At 39.1% G+C, this 22834-nt stretch overlaps 2 protein-coding genes across 2 annotated transcripts; both read right to left on the bottom strand.

Moving 5' to 3' along the window:
* Positions 1-511: 511 nt before the first annotated feature.
* LOC109155949 lies at positions 512-1411 on the bottom strand. The gene has a single exon (XM_019303678.1). It carries the CDS (start codon positions 1409-1411, stop codon positions 512-514), a length of 900 nt encoding a protein of 299 aa, XP_019159223.1.
* Positions 1412-2021: 610 nt separating this feature from the next.
* LOC109154815 (annexin A13-like) lies at positions 2022-15515 on the bottom strand. Its single transcript, XM_019302557.1, has 4 exons — positions 15015-15515; positions 13190-13411; positions 12400-12489; positions 2022-2375 (listed from the first exon to the last, which is right to left on the bottom strand). The coding sequence occupies exons 1-4, from the start codon at positions 15462-15464 to the stop codon at positions 2145-2147; spliced, it is 993 nt and encodes a 330-aa protein (XP_019158102.1). The 5' UTR covers positions 15465-15515; the 3' UTR covers positions 2022-2144.
* Between the last annotated feature and the right edge of the window lie 7319 nt (positions 15516-22834).

Here is a 22834-nt window from a genome sequence, read left to right as displayed (position 1 = left end):
TCCTTAAAATGCTTCGTCCCCGAAGCATAGCCATAGGAAAATACCGGGTATTACACCAAGACCGAGACAACTTGTACAACCCGCCCGTACTAGGACCTTTAAGAAGCACCGTTTTGGTTCGGCAATCCTTCACAACAAAATAATCACGGTGAAATTCGAAAAAAACATTGTTGTCAGTTGTGAATCGATTAACGGATAAAAGTGGAACGGACAAATTTGGAACATGCAAGATATCTTTTAAAATTAACGATCTAGACACGGAATTTAACGATGCATGGCCTATACTGGAAATACCCAAACCTGACCCGTTGCCCACGCGTAGCACGTCACCACCGGTGTACGAGTCGGAATACGCCATCATCGAGGGGTCGGGCGTCGCATGCGAGGTGGTGCTGGTGTTCGGGAACCAGCCATCAGCGACAACTGCGCCTTCATCACCGGAAACCGCCACATGCGCCTGCGATGGTGGCTGATCGTACCGTCGGAAACAGTGCACCGCCGTGTGGCGTTGCTACCGGCAGATTTGGCAACGGGGAACTCCTTCGCGACCTCTTCCATGCCATCCTCCGCGACCCCAGTTGTTCCGGCCACAACCTTGCCCACCGCCAGAACTAGAACCACGCGATCCGCCTCTAAAACCCGAGTTGCGTTGACCTCGGCCGGTAACCAGCGCCGTATGCGATCCCGCCGGCACGCCTCCAGCCGGCAGAAAATCATCCGCCCATATAAACTCTTGAGCTTGGAGGAAATCTGCAAGTTGGGGGATCGTTACTAGATTACCTGAGGCGGCTAAGGAGGACGCCATAGACCGGAACTCAGGCCGGAGACCGCGGAACACGTATAAGTTTTGCTTGTCCAATGAAACGGGGCGGCCGACGAGCGCTAGATCCTCCAAGAGAAGCTGAGCCCTGCCAAGATACTCTTCGGGGGAACTATCCCCTTGACAGAGACTCTGGAATTTGGCGAGGAGGTTCAAGCAGCGTGCCCTCGTCGATGAGCCCAGCGCCGATGTGACGGATGTCCAAACAGCCCGCGATGTATCCCGGCCAACCGCGAGATACATGACTTCGTCCGACAGTGATGAAATTAGGAGAGACAGGATGTATTGATCCTGTTGGATCCAAAACCCGTAAGCCGGATTGGGCATTGGCGTCGACGGCGTGCCACCGGAAGCCGCATCGCTGGTCGCCGGAGTTGAGAGCACCGCCGGTGGACATGGAGTATCGCCGATTACGTAGCCTAATAATCCTTGTCCACGAAGAAATGGTATCAATTGGGTACACCAGAATACATAGTTTTTCATGGTGAGCTTGAGAGAGACAAGGTGCTGGGCGGTGGTTAGGGAAGTTGAGATGGTCGACGGCGGCACGGTGGCGGCAGTCACCGTGCGTTCGCTAGAATTGGTTGACATAATTTTGGGTGGAGAGAGAGTGGATCACCTGAGCTTAACTGATACCAGATGAATGTGTAATCTCAGTCATTCAATCGTAAAGCCAATACAGAGATACAATAGACCTAGGAGTCTAAGCCTAACCAACTAGCCCTATACATCAGATAAGTAGTTAAGGACTAAATCAACTATAACTTATACTAAACAATGTAACAATAATATTACAAATATAATATTGACTAACACTTCTAGTCTTTTTTTTTTTTTTTCTTTTTAATGGGGATAACCCCAACCAATTTGATCATGTTGTTGACTTGTTAACCACTAGGTTACAAGTTCGGCTCCTAATATGGTCGACCTATTAGCCTTCTTGGTTTGAACCGATTTATCTAGTGCATATCCTCGAATAATGGAGAAATTTTTCTCGTTACCCAAAAAATATATTACATAATACTACATTCACTTCTAATTATTACATTCTTCTTAAAGTAATTATATATTTTTAATTAATTAATTACTCTCTTTTTTATTTGAATTAATAATTTAATTTTTATATGTTTAATCTTTAAATATACATATTAAGCACCTACATTTAAGATTATATATTAGCTTTCATCAACCTGAATGCTCATTGGACTAACAAACTTTTCCATAGTATATATACATTACACACATGATGGCATGGCATCACAATACAAATATTTAAATATCAAAAACAAAAATAAAAATTATTAATTATATAGAGTTCCAGAATTCATAAAGAGCCAAGCCTAGCCCTTTTGGAGGGTTTTGTAGCCAACATGACAAGAAATTCTCTATAGTCACCTTGAGGGATACTCTCACATATTGCATCCTTTAGCTCCAACCCATGTTTATTCTTGAACATCAACTGAATCTCATCCAAGTCAATCTCTGCCCTGCTTATCATTATCCTAAGCAAACCTCCCTTGTCCACTCTTCTTCCATTTAGACATGTATACAACATCTGAAAACGATGATGAAACGCAAAAATTATTATTATATAATCTTGAATTTTTTTTTTTTAAATGTGATACGTAAAAGTTTCTGATAACATTGAAATTGTTATAAAAAGGGGTAGATAGTACATTCTATAACTTATTTTTGAGTTAATTCCATTTTTTGTCCTAGATTTATAGGGGAATACACTTTTAGTCTTTTTTTTATTAGAACATCATCATTTAGTCCTAGTATTATTATGTCATGATCATTTTTAGTCCTCCACCTTCAAAATCGTTGAAATATCGTTAAATACAAAGACATTTCAATCTTTTTTATATAAAGTATGTTGAATCGCTATATTTTTTATGTTTTTTTTTTTTTTTTGAAAACATTCATAATTGAAGACCAAAATGTCCTTGTATTTAACGATAATTAAACTATTTTGTTGATAAAGAACTAAAAATGGTCATGCCACGATAATACTAAGACCAAAATTGAATGTTCTAATAAATTAAAAAGTGTTATAATAATATTATTATTAATATTATTAGTAATTAAACCAAGTCAAAGAATTTAATAAAAACAAACATGGGTGAGTCATGTATGTTAATGTAGAACATGCCTAGATTATAGGAGTAGTACATGGAGCATTAGCTTCCAATTTATTAGCTTTCTCTTAGTATAAATATGTGGTGTATTTTCATTTGTTAAATCATCCCAGTGAATAAACATTATTCATTCTAATCTTTCTCTCTCTCTCTCTCTCTCTCTCTTCCTATTTATATATTATTATATATAAATACATAGATATATTATATATAATATATATATTATATTTAATATATCTTACATTTGGTATCAAAGCCAGTCAATTCAACCTTTCAACCCCGAAATATTTCTCGTAGTGAAATATGTCAACAAATTTCAATATTGTATGGTCGGGTCCCAAATTGGACGGGAAACTCGATTACAATTATTGGCAAATTATGATGTCCACACATTTGCAAGCTCAAAATCTTTGGAGCTTTGTTGATCCCGGTCTACCCGAAGGAGCTGATGCAGCCGCTATACGACGAGATAAATTGGCCTTGGGTCAGATTCACCAAGGTGTTCATTATTCCATTTTTGGACAATTAGCTCGTGCTCAAACAGCAAAACAAGCTTGGGACATTTTAAAGGTGTTACACAAAGGAGTCGATCGGGCACAGAAGTCTAAGTTGCAGTCGTTGAGAAGGTTGTACGATAATTGTGAGATGACCTCTACAGAAACAGTAGATGCGTATTTCACTCGTCTTATTGATATGGTGAATAAGATGAGGCTATATGGAGATACGATTGAAGATGGTGCAGTGGTTGAAAAAGTCCTTCGAACTATGCCGATGAAGTATGACCATGTGGTGGCTTCAATAACAGAGTCACACAAAACCGAGCTCTTATCAATTGCAGAGCTGAAAGGTATGGTAGAAAGTCATATTGACAGTATTGCGTCAAAATCGGAACCACTAGCAGAAGAAGCTTTGAAGAGTCAAGTCACCCTTAATGTGACTGACACTAATCAAAGATGTGGAGGATCTGGTAGAGGTCGTGGAAGAGGAAGAGGAGGTTCTAGTGGAAGAGGTCGTGGTAACTCCAACCAAGGAAGAGGTGGAGGTAATACCAAACAAGGTAAATTTCCATTTCATTGCTACAATTGTGACAAGTATGGACACAAGATTGCAGATTGTTGGTATAATGAGGACAACAATCGTGGAAATCAAGCAAACATTGCTGAAAATACTGCTGAAAAGTCTGGTGAGAGTTCTGAAACTTTACTTTTAGCCGGCGATAGTTTTTCTGCAGATAAAAACATATGGTTCTTGGATACTGGGTGTAGTAACCATATGTGTGGGAAGAAAGAATTGTTTTCTGAACTGGATGAATCAGTCCGGTCTGAAGTGACATTTGGAAATAAGTCAAAGGTGCCAATTTTGGGAAAAGGTAAAATCTCTATTCAGTTGAAGGATGGTACTCACAATTTTATATCCGATGTGTTCTATGTTCCTGAACTACACCAAAATTTGTTGAGTTTGGGTCAGTTGTCAGAAAAAGGATATAAGATACATATTGCTCAGGGGTGTTGTACCATTGAAGATGCTAAGGGAGTTTTGATTGCAAAGGTAAATATGTCCCAAAATCGACTATTTCCTTTGAAAATTAAGCATACACTTCTTGCTTGCTTTAATTCTGAAGTTTGTGATGAAAATTGGTTATGGCATATGCGATTTGGGCATTTCCATTTCTCTGGATTACACTATCTTGCGAGGAAGGAACTTGTTTCTGATTTACCTGTTGTGAATGTCCCTGATCGTATATGTGAGATTTGTGTGATTGGGAAGAAGCATAGAGATCCCTTCCCTGTAGGCAAGTCAAGGAGAGCTACAAAACAGTTGGAGATTGTTCACTCAGACCTGTGTTCGTTGGAGGTTCCCTCACATGGAGGTTGTAAGTACTTTATTACTTTCATTGATGATTTTAGTAGAAAAACATGGGTTTACTTTCGGAAGCAAAAGTCTGAAGCATGTGATGTTTTCAAACAATTTAAGGCTTTTGTTGAGAAGCAAAGTGGATATGAAATTAAAATCTTGAGAACTGATAGAGGTACAGAATATATTGCCTGTGATGATTTTCTGAAGAAGAAGGGTATTCAACATCAGATGACAGCTAGATACACTCCACAACAAAACGGAGTGGCTGAGAGGAAGAATAGGTCTATCATGGATATGGTAAGGTGCATGTTGAAATCCAAGAATCTGCCTAAGCCTTTTTGGGCAGAAGCTGTTGCTTGTGCTGTCTATGTGTTGAATAGGTGTCCAACTAAGAGTGTCCGGGATAAGACACCCGAAGAAACATGGAGTGGGAGAAAACCCACTATCAAATATCTCAAGGTTTTTGGATGTTTGGCATATGCACATGTGCCAGATCCATTGAGAAAGAAGTTGGATGATAAAGGTGAGAAATGCATATTCATTGGTTATAGTGACGCTTCAAAGGCTTATAAACTATACAATCCTGAAACTAAAAAGGTTGTTATAAGTCGTGATGTCACTTTTGATGAATATGGTGCCTGGGATTGGTTAGCTAAAGATGAAAGTTCAGTTGTTATTCCTGCTGTTGAAAATATTGTTGAAGAGCAACCGATTCCAGATAATGTCCAGTCTCCTTCACAGCCAGAGTCATCAGTTCGGCGATCTCAGCGCGAGCGCCACTTACCAGCTCGCTTGCAAGATTATGTTTTGGGTCATGATAATGACCTGTCTGATGAAGAGATTATTCAATTTTCTCTCTTTGCAGATTGTGATCCTTTAACTTTTGAGGAGGCTGCTACAGAAACTCATTGGCTTAAGGCGGTGGATGAGGAGATACGTGCCATTGAAAAGAATGGTACCTGGGAGTTAACAGATTTACCTCCTGGGAAGAAGCCAATTGGAGTCAAGTGGGTTTACAGAACGAAATACAAGTCAGTATATCCAACTTGAAGACGGAGACATTTTTCAAATTGAAGAAGGAAATTGGGATGACCAATATATCCAACTTGGTTTAGAGGAGGCAATGTTATAATAATAATATTATTAATATTATTAGTAATTAAACCAAGTCAAAGAATTTAATAAAAACAAACATGGGTGAGTCATGTATGTTAATGTAGAACATGCCTAGATTATAGGAGTAGTACATGGAGCATTAGCTTCCTATTTATTAGCTTTCTCTTAGTATAAATATGTGGTGTATTTTCATTTGTTAAATCATCCCAGTGAATAAACATTATTCATTCTAATCTTTCTCTCTCTCTCTCTCTCTTCCTATTTATATATTATTATATATAAATACATAGATATATTATATATAATATATATATTATATTTAATATATCTTACAAAAAGGACTAAAAGTGGACTTTCACCTATAAATCTAGGACCAAAAATGAAATTAACTTTTTTTTTTTTTTTTAATTTGCAGCCAACTTATCTAAACCTACAACTACAACCTAGAGTTGTTATACCATGAACCAGGGTATACCTTGCAAGGTGGACCTTGGTCCTAAATGACGTACAAATCCTGTATTTTTAGTATTAGAATTGTGAACTTCTAGAATATAAATTGTGTTTCTAAGTCAAAACACATAACAGCTGTAGTAGAGAATTTGTGAATATAATACAGAGTCATCAAATCCTAATTTGTTAATATTGTGTGACTATAGTATTTGAAAGGAACTTGTGAATATAAAACAAGGTAATCAATTACATATATATTAACACTGTGTGTTTATAGTATACAAATTGTGAATTTTTAAAAGATAAATTATGAAAATTTAGTATGTAAATTGTGAACGTTTGGACCTTGGTCCACCTTTCAAGGTGGACCTAGCTCCACAGAATAAATTTTGCGTACAACCTACCTATTTGATGGATGTTTGACTAAAAAGTATGTGTTAGTATCTGTTCATAGCTACTTTCTCAACCTATTGAAGCCCAAAGGGAAGCACAACGAGTCAATAAAGACTTAAACACATGATCTTCTATTTGGGAGAGCCACTTCATGTCAATAGACCATAATGGCATGTTTGGTTCATGGAATAGGTCAGGAATGCAATAACATTCCTTGGAATAGACCTATTCCATCGTTTGGTTGGATTTTTTTTTCATGGGAATAACATGCCTAGGAATGAGCTATTACCTTCGCAAGGGAAATAACCATTCCTAGGGGGGCTTGGTATTAGCTATTCCCATGGTTTTGGGAATAGCTTTTATATGACAAATACCAAAAATACCATTTCCACATTATATAACATTTATATTTATTTAATAAATATAATGTATTATATAAATGTATATATTTAATTAATTATAATTTTTATCCATCAATCTATCAAAATATATATATATATATATATATAATTAAAAAATTAAATGTATAAGACTCCTTAATTATGGAGCCTGCCCATCTGCATGCCTAGCGGATGGGCATTGCAAGCTTACCTAGCGGATGAGCATTGTAATTGAAATTATGGAGCCTTGAGGCTCCTTTTATAGGAGCTTCAAGGCTCCGTTCCTTACTTCTCCAACCGATGTGGGATAAGTGGGAAAATAAATATAAATATAAGTATAAATATGTATTTGTATAATAATAATAATAATAATAATAATAATAATAATAATAATAATAATAATAATAATAATAATAATAATAATAATAATAATAATAATAATAATTATTATTATTATTATTATTATTATTATTATTATTATTATTATTATTGTATTCTCTCTCTCTCACACACATGCATATACATGTATATAAATAAATAAATAAATAAATAAATATATATATATATATATATATATATATATATATATATATATATATATATATATATATATATATATATATATAACATTCAGTATATCATAATCATATTTTATTATTATTTGACGGATATATTGGGAATCGACCCGAACCGACCCGAGGGCGCGAAGCAAGAACGGGTCCCGAGGCGGCGCCACGTACCCGCCCCGGCCGAGGCCTCGCCACGTGGCCCCCGCACGGGCCACGTTGGAGGCCAGGCCGGCCTCTCCAGGAGGCCGGGCCGACCTCCACATAGGCCCGGCCCGGGCCCATGATGAGCTCGGCCTGGCCCCCGCAGCGCGGCCCGATCGCGAGACCGGGCGCGGTCAACTCGGATCCAACCTCCCCCGCCTTAGGGGGTGGCGGTTAGGGGTGGGGGTTGTATAAAAACCCCCCCCCACCTTGTCTCATTAAGGCAGGCTATCTACGATCTACGGTTCTTACATACTTTGTCCTGAAATACTACTGTAACCGCCAATTCTACGGCATTTAGTACAATCTACGGTCTCACGGCCTTTGCTATAACGTTCATATTACTTATTTATTTTCCGTATTCTTATTCAGGTTAATTAAGTCGGACCCCCGGTTTAATTAATTCCATCATTGGTGCTCTTTTTGAGAGCTGCTGTACAAGCTTAAGCGCTCTCCCCACTATCAACATCCACAGCGATGGCAAGATCGAGATCCAGCTCTCGTCATACCCATGGTTCCTGCGGCCCCCAGCTCGTCGCGAACGGGAACGGTCCCAACGGGGCCCCCGCCCCCAGCATCCAACCGGCTGCCTCCACCAGGTCGGGGGAGGATCTAAGGGCCCAGCTCACCAACCACCGTGGCAGTGGTGCACCGTCACCACCCCATGTTGCCCCCGCTCCGGCTCGCGCACTCATCCAGGAGGGGGTGGCGGTCTTTGAACAAGCCTCCACGGTGTTGGCGCGCGTCGCGGCGGGCCTTCGGGCAGAGGAACAAGCCGACCTAGGCGCCACCCAAGGGGCACCGGCGTCACCTCCACCTCCTCCCACCCGGGGGCGCAGCGGTCCAAGCACCCGGCCACCCCAGGCACCTATCACCCAGGGGGAGGTCAACTCGCCTCGACCATCGGAGAGGCGGGGAGGAGGGAACTCCCGCCGAGACCGCCAGCGCGATGACAATGGAAGGGCACCAACCCAAACCAGGCCCGCCCTGGAGAGGTTGGGCGATCACGTGTCGGCCCGGGACAGGCTGGGTCCGAGACCGACCAACGGGCCACCGGCGGCGGAATCATGCTCCCGCCGGCCACTGCGACAAGAATCGGTCACTCGGAGGTCGCCGATCCATGGGCCCCGCGACACGAGGCAGCCTCGCGTGGGTCCGCGGGGCGGGTCCCCCGACCCCACCCGCGACGTGAACAGGCCTCCCGGGTCGAACGATCGGGTGAAACGAATGGTAGAGCTCCGAGCTCCCATCGGGAAGAGGTCGAGCAGCTGCGGAGGAGGATGGACGAGCTCCAGAAGAAGATCGATGAGAGGGACGGTCTCCGGAGCCCCAGGATGTGCTGGCCTCCCCATTCGCGAACACGGAGCCCCAGGATGTGCTGGCCTCCCCATTCACGAACACCATCATGGAGGAGCCCTTACCTCGAGATTTTCGTTTTCCCACCATCAAGGTGTACTCAGGGATCACGGACCCGCGGGCACACCTGACCAGGTACAGAGCCGCCATGATGATCACCGAGGCAACAGACGTTATCCTGTGTAGGGGGTTCTTCACCACCCTGGACGGGCAGGCGCATGATTGGTTCGGATCCCTCCCGGCGGGGTCCATCTCCACCTTCGCGGACCTCACGCGGCAGTTCCTATCCCATTTCGCCACCAGCATACAGCGGAAGAAGCAAATTGCCGACCTGTGTGATTTGAAGCAGGGGAGCTCAGAGTCACTAGCCGAGTACCTCAGCAAGTAGAAGAAAGACGCCATGGGGGTTGCCGACTTTGATGGGAAGTCGGCCATGGTGATTTTCCGAAACAACTTGAGGTCAGACGCTTTTCACCAGGACCTCATCAGGTACCCCCCCAGGACCTATACCGACCTGATGGACAAGGAAGCAAGGTACGCTGACGCCGAGGCTGCCGAGAAGAGGAAGAAGGAGCAGGAGGAAGGAAGAGGTCGAAAAGACAAGGCACCCCAGGAGGAGCGCAAGGCGCTGCGGCCACACCGACGTGAGTACGCTGAGGGGCCTAGGCTGAACCCCACATGCTATCTCACCCCGCTAACACAACCTGTGGGTACCATCTTGGCGCATGCGGAGGACCAGGGAATCGTGGTATTCCCGAAGGAGGAGTGCATGAAGATATCGGCGAGGGGGGACCCCAACAAGTACTGCAGGTTCCACCGGCAGAAGGGGCACGATACAGACGAATACATCCTCCTAAAGAGACAAATCGAGGAGCTCATCCAAATGGGTTACCTCGGCCAATTCATTAAGAAGCCCGGCGAGGCGCAAGGCCAGACGCTGGGCCAGAAGCAAGGCAATGTATGGAGGAAGGGGGTGGCCAGGCGCCATCCACCTCGGCTCCCCGTAAGAGGGACCACCACAACAACAGCTCCGAGGAGGAGGAGAAGATGACAGAGGACTCCCAGCCCCCGAGGAAACGTACTATCTAAGTCATCTTCGGGGGGCCCGAGGGAGGGGACTCGCCAGCCGAGCGGAAGAAGTGAGCGAGAAACTTGTACGTGGGGGAGGTCACACGAACACCCCACGAGAAGAAACCAAAGAGGGAGTCCATCACGTTCACCGACGCCAACCTACCTGACGGGCCCCTCCCCCACCGGGACGCCTTGGTGGTCAAGCTGGACATCAACAACGTGGTGGTGCACCGGGTGCTCGTGGACACGAGTAGCTCGGTCAACGTCATGTACCACGACACATACACCCAGCTGGGACTCTCAAGAGGGCAGCTGGAGCAGGTACGAACCCCCCTATCCGGGTTCACGGGGGACTCAATCGAGACAGAGGGATCGATCACTTTGGAGGTGGAGATAGGCACCCCACCTCACACCAAGAGGTGGGAGGTCGAGTTCGTAGTCGTCAAAATGAACTGCGCCCACAACATGATTCTCGGCCGACCCGCCCTAGCAGATGAAGGAGTCATGGTCTGGATGGAGTTCTCATTATTATCACAAGAAGTGCACTTTGACGTCACCTATAAGGCTGGGACGCGGACATCTCGGGGTCGGCATTTTGGTGGGTCGGCCGGGCATCTACTCTCCTTCACTGACGATTACTCGCAGCTCGGAGAGTAGGGGACTGATGACGGATATATTGGGAATCGACCCGAACCGACCCGAGGTCGCGAAGCAAGAACGGGTCCCGGGGCGGCGCCACGTACCCGCCTCGGCCGAGGCCTCGCCACGTGGCCCCCGCACAGGCCACGTTGGAGGCCAGGCCGGCCTCTCCAGGAGGCCGAGCCCGGCCCGGGCCCATGATGAGCTCGGCCTGGCCCCCGCAGCGCGGCCCGGTCGCGAGACCGGGCGCGGTCAACTCGGATCCAACCACCCCCTGCCTTAGGGGGTGGCGGTTAGGGGTGGGGGTTGTATAAAAACCCCCCACATTGTCTCATTAAGGCAGGCTATCTACGATCTACGGTTCTTACATACTTTGTCCTGAAATACTACTGTAACCGCCAATTCTACGGCATTTAATACAATCTACGGTCTCACGGCCTTTGTTATAACGTTCATATTACTTATTTATTTTCCGTATTCTTATTCGAGTTAATTAAGTCGGACCCCCGGTTTAATTAATTCCATTATTATTATTATTATTATTATTATTATTATTATTATTATTATTATTATTATTATTATTGTTATTATTATTATTATTATTATTATTATTATTATTATTATTATTATTTTGTATAAGGGTATTTATGTCTTTAAAACTTATTGCATTTCTATTCATTTAACCAACCAAACATTGAAATACAATTACTAAAGTCTATTCCCTCAGTCAACCAAACAACATAATATAATTCTTATTCTATTCCTTACCTATTCCATTTCCTATGGAATAGCATTTCTATTCCCTTCAAATTCATTCCGTGAACCAAACGTGCTGTAAGGTTATTAGCATTAGAACTAAGGAACTAATTGATTGAGAAATAATTTATGGGGTTATACAAGCTTTGATTAATAGATGGGTTCGAATAGACGAATAGTAGGTTTATTCATTTATTACCCACTTAAAAAAATTAAAAATAAAATGTGCTAGGTAATATACTAAAATATGAACCTGCACAGACCATTAATCCATTATTTATTTTGAGAGTAAATTAAAAACTATTCAAAACAACCACTTTTAACCAAATAAATTTTCAATTTTATACTTGTCGATTTGAGTTATGTGATTTTTGAGTAACTTCTTGTATGGACGGAATAGAAAATGGCTTAAGAACAAATTATATGAAATTTAGTTAATTCAATATTGGTTTATGAAAACATTTATAATGTTAAATAGTAATAATGTTGAATATTATAAATAAAAAGACGTGTTAGTTTTTTAAATAAAATAATAATACATTGTTACTATTTACATAATAATAATAATAATAATAATAATAACAATAATAATAATAATAATAATAATGTCACCACCTCTTTCTATATAGTAACGTGAAAAGTATATAAATCACCTGTGCAAAATATTTGGAAGGACTGCATATGCACTTGACTATAGTCAACAATGCATCTTCAAACTCCCCCAAACATCCATCCTTTAGAGACTGCAACACAAACAATAAAAAACAAACCTCAAAATAACTAATAAAATTTCCAATAAATGATATGGAATTCCGGAGATTAAAATTCATTTTAATGTACTAAAAATTCAATTTTGGATAATATATTTAATAATGAACCTTTGATACAAAAAAAAAAAAAAAAAATATGAACATTTAATTAATGTATTAAAAATAGACATTATGTCAATGGTTTACATTGTAAGGTGATCGAAGCATGGTCCAGGATAAAATGATTGCAAGAAACTAGCGCCACATTACTACAACTACATTAGTAAGGCTTGAGTCTATAATAAAAAATATTGATCTAAAATTTTTTGTTGCTTTAAAATGATGTGGAGCGGAAACCATTAAATGGTCAAGTTCATCAATTGGTGGCTAGAGGGATTGTTGGGCGGAGATCGGTGAATGGCCAAGTCCAACACCTTCCTCTCAAAAATGTGATGGCGGTCCATAAGGAAATAAAGTTGTGTCTTCGCTACTAGCTATAGCTTTTAATATAGTGGTAAATTCTTGATTTAACAAGTGATATAAAAAAAATCACGGAATTGAGTCCAAACAAAAATTGTTGGGTAGAGACCGGTAAAGGGTCAAGCCCATCAATTGTGCACTTGATGCTAACAAGAAGAATTTGAAAGAAGCCGAAAAGATTGTGCATAAAAGGAGGTAGTAAAGAAAGACTTACTTTGGTATAAGTATGGCCATAGATGTGGTTATAGCTAGAAAAAGTGAGGTTGAGCTGTGGAATGCTTCTCTTGCTTAAAATCTCCAACACAACAGCTTCATCAATGCCTCCCCCTGACCTTCCTTCCCCTGATTGGTACAACCTCCTAGCATCACACTTGGCTATGTGTTGGCTAATATCAGCATTGTGTGCTTTATGTGATGCAGACAATGCCATTAATATCTACAATAATTAATCCCCAAAAAAAAACACAAAATAAAATCTTGCTTTTAATAATTAGAAAAAGAAAAACTGGAAATGCATAGACAGGAGAAAGAAAAACCCCAAATTAAAGTAAAAATAGCACTATGAGACATGTAATATTTATAATTAAAATATAATATTTTATAGAGTTAATTTCATCAGAGGTCCCTTGTTTTTTGTGGCAATTCCAAATTTAGTCCCAGATTATCGTGTTTGCCATTTTACATTCTAGACTATCGTTTTTTTGGACATTTTTAGTCTTTCTCATGACTGTTTTTATTTTTAGTAAGAGAATTTTTGTCTCTTCATATTTTTCTTTTGTGATTTTTCTAGTTGCAACCGGTTTAATTAGTTTAGAACTTTACTAAAAATCGATTGAAAAATATGGTTACTAAAAATCAGAGGTTACCTAAAGTTCTAAACCAATTAAACGGGTTGAAACCGGAAAAATAATAAAAGAAAAATATGAAGAGACAAAAATACCCTTACTAAAAATAGATAAAGTCATGAAAAGGACTAAATGTGTCCAAAAAACGATAGTCTGGGATGTAAAATGACAAAAACGATAGTCTGTGTCTAAATTTGAAATTGTCACCAAAGACAAGAGACCTCTAGTGGAATTAATTCTATTTTATATAATCTCATAAAATGCATTATTTTATTTTAAATAAAAAAATTTGTATATTACACATCTCATTTGAGACAATATTACACTAAGTTAATCTTAATTGTTAGCCAATTAAGAAAATGTTTGACATATTGGCTCATGATATAATGTTTAGCCTCGTATTATGGATATATCACATTTCAACTAAATCTTCACTGATATAATACTATTGATAAATTTAAATTAAATATTCAATATTCGTTACTTTAGATTAATTGAAACTTCAGTAATTCTTTTAATTCATTTGTATACAAATTGCAAGGCGTGATTTTTTTATTTATTTATTTATTTATTTTTTTACAATGTAAACTTATATGAATAAAAAAAAACAAAACAAAACCTTGTATGAAGAAACTTTATCATATGAAATATATTGTAAATATATAATACTTTTTAGTGTAAGTGTAATAATTTTTATAGATGTTAAAATATTATATTTTCATTGAACAATATTACTTATTTTTGAAAAATATTAGTGAAAATGTATTACTTTTTTATTAATAAAAAAGATTATATTTTTATTAAAAATTATTATTTGTCTCCATACTAGTATCAATATTATCCCATACTTTTTGGCTTGGAATCTGTATAAAATGCACAATACCAGTCTTTGGCTTTATTTACAAAATAAGACTTCATTTGAAATTTTAAATCAGGAAATTGTAAAATTTTAGCATAAATATACAAATAAATTTTAGCATAAATTTTAGTATAGACCAGGACTATGTGGTCTAATGGTACCCGGGTTGGACTTCCATTTGGAAGATTGTAAGTTCGAGCCTCAATGGAGGCATTATTAGCTCGTTGTGTTTCAGTAGGTTGAGAAAGTATATGAACAGATACTACAATGTAATAGAGCTAGTAGCATTCAAAAAAAAAAAAAAAAATAGATTATTACATGTTAAGAGTGCTAACCTTTTGGTAGGGGGAGGGTGTTTCAATGCTGGCAATATCATGATCTAAATGCCTTCTGAACTTGGCCACATAAGCCTGGTGTATGAGCTGAACGTGGCTGGATTTTCGGCACGTGAAGATTTCCGCCAGCGCCCTGAAATTTACGTCATCCCGCCGGAGAGCCTCCCGGGCGAAGGCGGCGTCGCGCTCGTGGGGGCTGAGCAGCACCGTGGCCAGAGCCTGAGTGGTTTCCGGTTGATTTTCATCAGCGGCCTCAAGGCTCTGGACCGGGTCCTCTCCGTACATTTCCTTGTACTTCTCCCTGATCCTCTCGCACTCGACCCGGTTCGGGGAGGCAAGAACTCCAATCAGGAGGCTCAGCCGGTGGTGAAGCAGAGAGGCATGAATCTGTTTGCAGATATTTTCACAGGCTTGGGTTGAGTATGGTTCCATGGAGGAGTTGGTGGCCATGTGTAGAAAAGTACCTTTTTGGGTAAGTAGGACAGATAGGGGCAGAATTTATATATAGTCCACATGCGAGCTTCTCCCAAATAAAAAATGAGGTGAGTACTTTATCTAATATTGATCAACGGCTTCAATAAAAAAAAAAAAAAATTTAAAACAAAATGTGCTTCCTTGACAACGTGTGAATGCAAATAATCAAGTGTCAGTGGTGAATTTTTCATATGGGGGGTCATGAGATCGAGCATCAGTTGAGGCGTTGTTGACTCTTTGTGTTTCAATAGGTTGAGAAAATATGTTTAAACAGATACTACAATGTAATAGGGTCAGTAGCATTCAAAAAAAAACTGACACCTTAAGCTTCGAACTAATGCACCTTAAAATAGAAAGTAACGCACCTTAAACTAGAAAGTAACGCACCTAGCGTATCACCATAATCAGTGGTTTAGGCAGCCGCCTAGTCGGGTGATTAGCTATTGTTTTTTTTTAATAGATTATTTTACTCAAAATGATATCGTTTTGAATGAAATAACTATAAATTGTTCAAACCTTACATATTTTTAGGTTAATATTTAATATTTTAGTAATAACTATTAAAGTATTAAATAACTTATAATTATTAGTCTTTAAAAAAATATAAAAAAATAAAAAATGCATAGACTTCTAGATGCCGTTTAATCACCGCCTAGGCGCTAGACGCCTGGATTTTTTCAACCATGTTCTGGGCTGTTGATTTTGGCAAGATCAAAGGATGTGATTAATCCACACGTTTCACAAGCTTTGCACCTGATCATATATATATATATATATATATATATATATATATATATATATATATATATATAGTTCAAATCAAATAAGGACCCATACTTAGGTGAGGACATGAGGACTAATCTAGACCATTAAATCAGAATGATGCACGACTGAGATTAAAAGGAACCAAATTAAGGAAAAAATTCCTTTAAAATATTACAAAATATACAGTTAGGTGTAAATCAGTCTTACTAGAAGTTGTGCATTCATATACAAAATATATATATATATATATATATATATATATATATATATATATATATATATATATATATATATATATATAGTTCAAATCAAATAAGGACCCATACTTAGGTGAGGACATGAGGACTAATCTAGACCATTAAATCAGAATGATGCACGACTGAGATTAAAAGGAACCAAATTAAGGAAAAAATTCCTTTAAAATATTACAAAATATACAGTTAGGTGTAAATCAGTCTTACTAGAAGTTGTGCATTCATATACAAAATATCATGCATTCTTATACCGAATGTTGTGCATTGGTAACTCTTTGGTTTTGCATTCAAACACCACCAAAAAAAAAAATCCTACGATGGACATCTCAATGTCCTACGATGCACCAAACTACGTTCAGTAATGCACATCCACCAGCCTACGGTACACAACTTACAAGTTACAACACTAGGTTGCACAAGGCAAATTATATCGTGCACCGCGATGCATAATCGATTATGCACCGCGCATCAAAACGACATCGTTTTATTTAATGAAAAGAAACAGAATTCGTTTCGCGCCGTTCCACAAAAAATAACTCTGATCTGTTCTTCAGTTTTATTTTGTATACACTGCAGTTTCAGTTCAACACAACTACAGTTTCATTTCGATATAACTACAGTTTCATTCAATATTTATACACTCAAATATGTGAAAATGTTATTTAATTTTATTTTATATATACTATAGTTTCATTAAAACACAACTACATGATCATTTCGATATAATTACAGCTTCATTGTACAATATACACTCAAATATGTGAAATGTTATTCGGTTTCATTTTATATATACTGAAGTTTCATTTCACCACAACTACAGTATCATTTTGATATAACTGCAGTTTCATTTGATAATATAAAAATAATACGTGAGTCAGTGTCGGTTTAGATACACTGTAGTGTCACTCCGTTAACACTAACATCGCGTCGTTTCTTTACTTAAAGAAATGACGCCGTTTTGATGCGCGGTGCATAATCGATTATGCATCGCGGTCCACGATATAACGACAGGTTGCACAACCAGCACATACGAATGCACAATCGTACTACCCAAACATTTTTCCATATATACCAGCATCTAAATATATGCAATATTATACTCAAAAGCACAAGCGAAAAAAATAAAATATACTGAACACTTTGCATGGGCGAACACTCGATCAATGATGAAGAAATCGCGACTCCAAATCGCAACAGTGATGATTTAAGAAAATGGGAAACCAATTTGGTCATGGATTACCCATGATTCACACTTTAAAAAAAATATAAAAATACACTACTAACCTCACTTTAACAAAACATATCAATCTATGTTAGGAAATCAAATTTGGACCATCCAAATAAAAAAATAAACGCACAAAATTAGCCTCACGTAATCACCTAAGGATGGATCCTCATGTGAATCGGACCCATCGGTCTTAATCTATGATTTTGGCGTGCTTGAAAATTATATTTTTTGGAGCTTTACCATAGTAATTCATGATAAGTTCTTTGAAAAATTAATTTTAGTAGTGTTTGATACAAACTGTTCTATCATTAAACGGGATTGAATTGAATAATTACTTATAAATTATAAGAGAAAAAAAATTAATTTTTAGTCTTCGATTATATATTGTAACATTGTCACATTTAATTTTACTCTTTTAATTTTGACTCATTACTTCATTATCTTTTATTTGTTGATCGCAATTTGTCCTCTATCTAAATTATAAATGATTTTATCAAGTATATTTACATATACAATTAATTAATGCAATCAATAATCAAATTAACTAATATCATGAGCTAACAACTATTATCTAGTCTTGGAATCAGAAACCCGGAACCTCCTAGCACTGGTAAGCAGAAAAAGAAAAAGAAGAAGAACAAGAAAAAGGCCGCTGGCGAAGATTGAGGTTTGGGTCTGGATTGTTCAAGTTTTCCGGCGGACTGTGTTGCCGGGATGTGTTGGGTGTATGTCGTAATGTTTTTTTGTTGGTTCTCTTTCCGGTGGATTCTGGGTGGCCGTATTTCTCCATTTGCCGGCGAGTCAATCGGGAACGCCGGAGCTCCGGTGAGTTGGCTGGTTGACCGTCTCTGATCCGTGGAAGGAAGGATGGCTATCTTTGGTATCTACCGGATTATTAGGTGATTCTTGCTTTTGATTGATTTTTTTCCTGATTTTCTTTTACACAACGCGCTTTGCTGATGATAGAGGATAGCTGTACGTGATGCATGATTCATGCATGTTCTGGATCGGGTCGACCAACTTAGATGCGGGTTAACCCGATTCTTGGCATCAGAATTCAACTAGTTTATTTTGTATGGATTTATCAACGTGGACTTCTTGGTTGGTCGGGAAGAGAGTAACACTTGAAGCCTCAGGGCGTTGGGTCGACTCTCACTCATGGAGGAGGATTTTCTTGAGTTCTCCCTATCTATTGTGGACGCTTGGCTGCTTCACTTAACATATATTATTTTTGAGAGATTGAGCATACAGTGCAGTGTGGTGCAGTGGCAGAGTGGGCGCGCAAGGGCATGCTTGGCCGGGGTTCGAATCCACATGATTTGTTCTGCATTTGAAGGGCTTTGGTGCACATGATTTAATCATGTGATGCACAGCAAACTTTATTTTGCCGTAAGGGCTCACTTGTGTTTTGTTTCTCTTTTAGACACATTTATTTTAGATTTGGCTTTTATTTTTTGGTGTAAACAGGGGTATGCCCCGGTGATGCATGTATTTGGACGTTTGATTTATATTTACATCTCCGATTTATCGATCAAGTCATAGTGCAATTAATAAGTTTACAGAGTTACATCATAAATAAGTTAACTGTCTAATTCATATTGTACATATTGCATGTAATTCACCAATTACCCTTTTTAATGGCAAAAAAAAGACCATTTTATTTCAATTCAAGCCTTACTGAGAGCAAGATGGGACGTTATGCCATGGAACCGTGTTCACCATTCATGGTGAACACGGTTCCAACGGTGTTAGTACACCGTTATTTTTTTTATTTTTTTTTATTTTTTTTTCTTAATTAATTGCGTGACTTTTTTTCTTTATTTTCACATTTTTGCGGTTTCACTTTAATTTGAGGTGAACAAAGATTTCGGACATTCATAAATTATGAATTCATGCCTGCACATTCACTTTGGAACCATGCCTACACATTCCCGTCCGAAATCACAGACATTCATAAATTATGAATCCATGCCTGCACATTCACTTTGGAACCATGCCTACACATTCACTTTGGAACCATGAGATTATGAATTTTCTGTTATAAGATTATGAATTTTCTGTTATGAGATTATGAATTTTCAGTTATGAGATTATGAATTTTCTGTTATGCGATTATGAATTTTCATTACATTCATAATTTCGGACATTCATAAATTATGAATTCATGCCTGCACATTCACTTTGGAACCATGCCTACATATTCCCGTCCGAAATCACGGACATTCATAAATTATGAATCCATGCCTGCACATTCACTTTGGAACCATGCCTACACATTCACTTTGGAACCATGAGATTATGAATTTTCTGTTAATAAGATTATGAATTTTCTGTTATGAGATTATGAATTTTCAGTTGTGAGATTATGAATTTTCTGTTATGGGATTATGAATTTTCTGTTATGGGATTATGAATTTTCTGTTATGGGATTATGAATTTTCATAAAATTCATAATCTCAAAACAGAAAATTCATAATTTGATCAAACGCGCGCCGTTAACTCCACATTCGCGAAATATTTTTTTTTTTGCTTAAAAACGACGTCGTTTTGCCTTGTGTTCACCATTCTCGGTGAACACGATTCCATGGCATAATTTGCGGAGCAAGATATGCACTAAAATTTAACGAGTTATTTTCACTTTTATTTCTCTAACAATTATATTGTAACTTTATCATTTTTAGTTATTGACTATCAAATTCATGTTACATTTTATCCTTCTGATCAACTAAGGGTGTGTTTGGAAACCTGGAAAATGAGTTCTGGAAATCATTTTCCAAGTTTCCAGTGTTTGGATGTGCCTGGAAAATCAAGTCAACGAAAATCATTTTCCGTTGACTTTGGAAAATAGGCTTGTTTTGGAGGAAAATGACTTCCCCTTTTTTTGGGGGGAAGTCATTTTCCAACTTTTACACCAACATCACACCACCACCAACATCATCAACACCATACCACCATCACCACCACTATTGCCGCCGCCACCGCCACTATACCCCCGCCACCATCACACCACCACCACAACCACCACCAACACCGCAACCACTACCACCACCACCACCACCACCATACCACCACCACCACCACCACATACCACCGCCACCACACCACCACCACACCACCACCTTCACACCATCGCCGTCGCCACCACCACCACCATACCACCGCAACCACCGTCGCCGCCACCACTACCACCATACCACCGCCACCACCATACCACCGCAACCACCGCCACCATACTACCGCAACCACCGTCGCCGCCACCACCACCACCACCACCATACCACTACAACCACTGTCGCCGCTACCACCGCCACCACCACCATACCACCACAACCACCATCGCCGCCACCACTACCACCATACCACCGCCACCGCCACCACCACCACACCACCGCCACCACACCGCCACCGCCGCCGCCACCACCACCACCACCATACCACCGCAACCACCGTCGCCACCACCACCATCATACCACCGCAACCACCGTCGCCGCCACCACCACCGCAACCACACGACCACTGCCACCACCGTCATATTACCACCACCAGCACACAAACACCACTACCGCCGTCGCCGCCACCACCAGCATACTACCGCAACCACCGTCGCCACTGCCACCACCATACCACCGCAACCACCGCCACCACCATCACACCGCCGCCGCCCCCACCTCCACGACCATACCACCGCAACCACCACCGTCGCTACCACCACCATACCACCGCCACCACACCACCACCGTCATACCACCACCAATTATTATTATTATTATTATTATTATTATTATTATTATTATTATTATTATTATTATTATTATTATTATATAACGAATAACACCACTACCACTACACCACAACCACCACCACCTTAATATTTTTGATATATTATTAGTTTTTTTTTTTTTGAAAAACTTAGCTATTTTTTATTATATTTAAAATTAATATTATATTATTATATATTATTATACATGTTGTAATATTCTAAATAAAATAATTAAAATGTTTAATTATACAATTCTACTCATTTTCCAGAAAATGAACCAAACACAGAAAAACAGTTTTCCATAATGCAACCAAACACTGGAAAGGAAAATGTTTTCCGGAAAATGACTCATTTTCCAAAAAACATTTTCCAGAAGTCATTTTCCTGCTTTCCAAACGGACCCTAAGTTAAAATCTCGCACATCATTGTCATGTTAGTTATTTGAAAGGATAAGATATTTCTATTATTTGAGTTTGAGTAACATGGACGTAAAACACACAATTACATATAGTCAAAGACAGTGGCGGATCCAGAAAATTACATGAGTGGGGGCGTACTTAAAATGATTTTAGAATTATTAATGCCAAAATATCAAACACCTATAATATATACGGTTCAAATACATTAATAAATTATAATAAAATATTTATGATAGACTATATGATAGTTAGGAATGAAGCCAAAACTGTACTTGGGTAAGGTGAAATTTTAAAACACTTTGAAATGTTATAAAAATATTTATAGTAAAATATTGTGGACTACATTAACTAAATGATTCACAAAAAAGGTGGGTAGAACTAAAATATACTAAAGTGTTATAGACTTCACAAAAAAAAAAGTGTTATAGGTGGGATTTAAACCCATACCATTTCATATATTATAACCAAAGTTTAACCAACTGAGTTGCTAAATACTTGGTTATCTTTACATATGAATATATATTAGTGGGAAGAGGTGAGTGGGGGCAGCTGATCCCACTGTCCCCATTGTGGCACCGATCCACCACTGGTCGAAGACCAAATTTAAAAGATGTATAATAATCGAAAATCAAAAGTGAAAAATACTTACATAAAAAATTCGTGTAAATAATTCTTTCTTGTATTTTAACACTTTCAAATTGTTAAAGTGAATTGTAATGTTAACGTGAATCCTACACCACAATTTTAGTCATATATACATTAATGATGCATAAAACTATAAAAGGAAAGACTTGGAGGGGAAGAAAAAGATGGTTCTCCCATTCATGAGTTGATTGTTTGTTGATGTGGAATTGAGATGTGTGAACGATAAAAACATCCAAAATTCAAAGGGACTAAAGGGAGTAGGCCGGAGAAAGCCA

The sequence above is a fragment of the Ipomoea nil genome, unplaced genomic scaffold (assembly GCF_001879475.1).
Source record: "Ipomoea nil cultivar Tokyo-kokei standard unplaced genomic scaffold, Asagao_1.1 scaffold0276, whole genome shotgun sequence".
NCBI classification, from domain to species: domain Eukaryota; kingdom Viridiplantae; phylum Streptophyta; class Magnoliopsida; order Solanales; family Convolvulaceae; genus Ipomoea; species Ipomoea nil.
The sequence above is the reverse complement of the archived record's forward strand: the minus strand, read 5'-3'. Positions and strand labels throughout refer to the sequence as shown.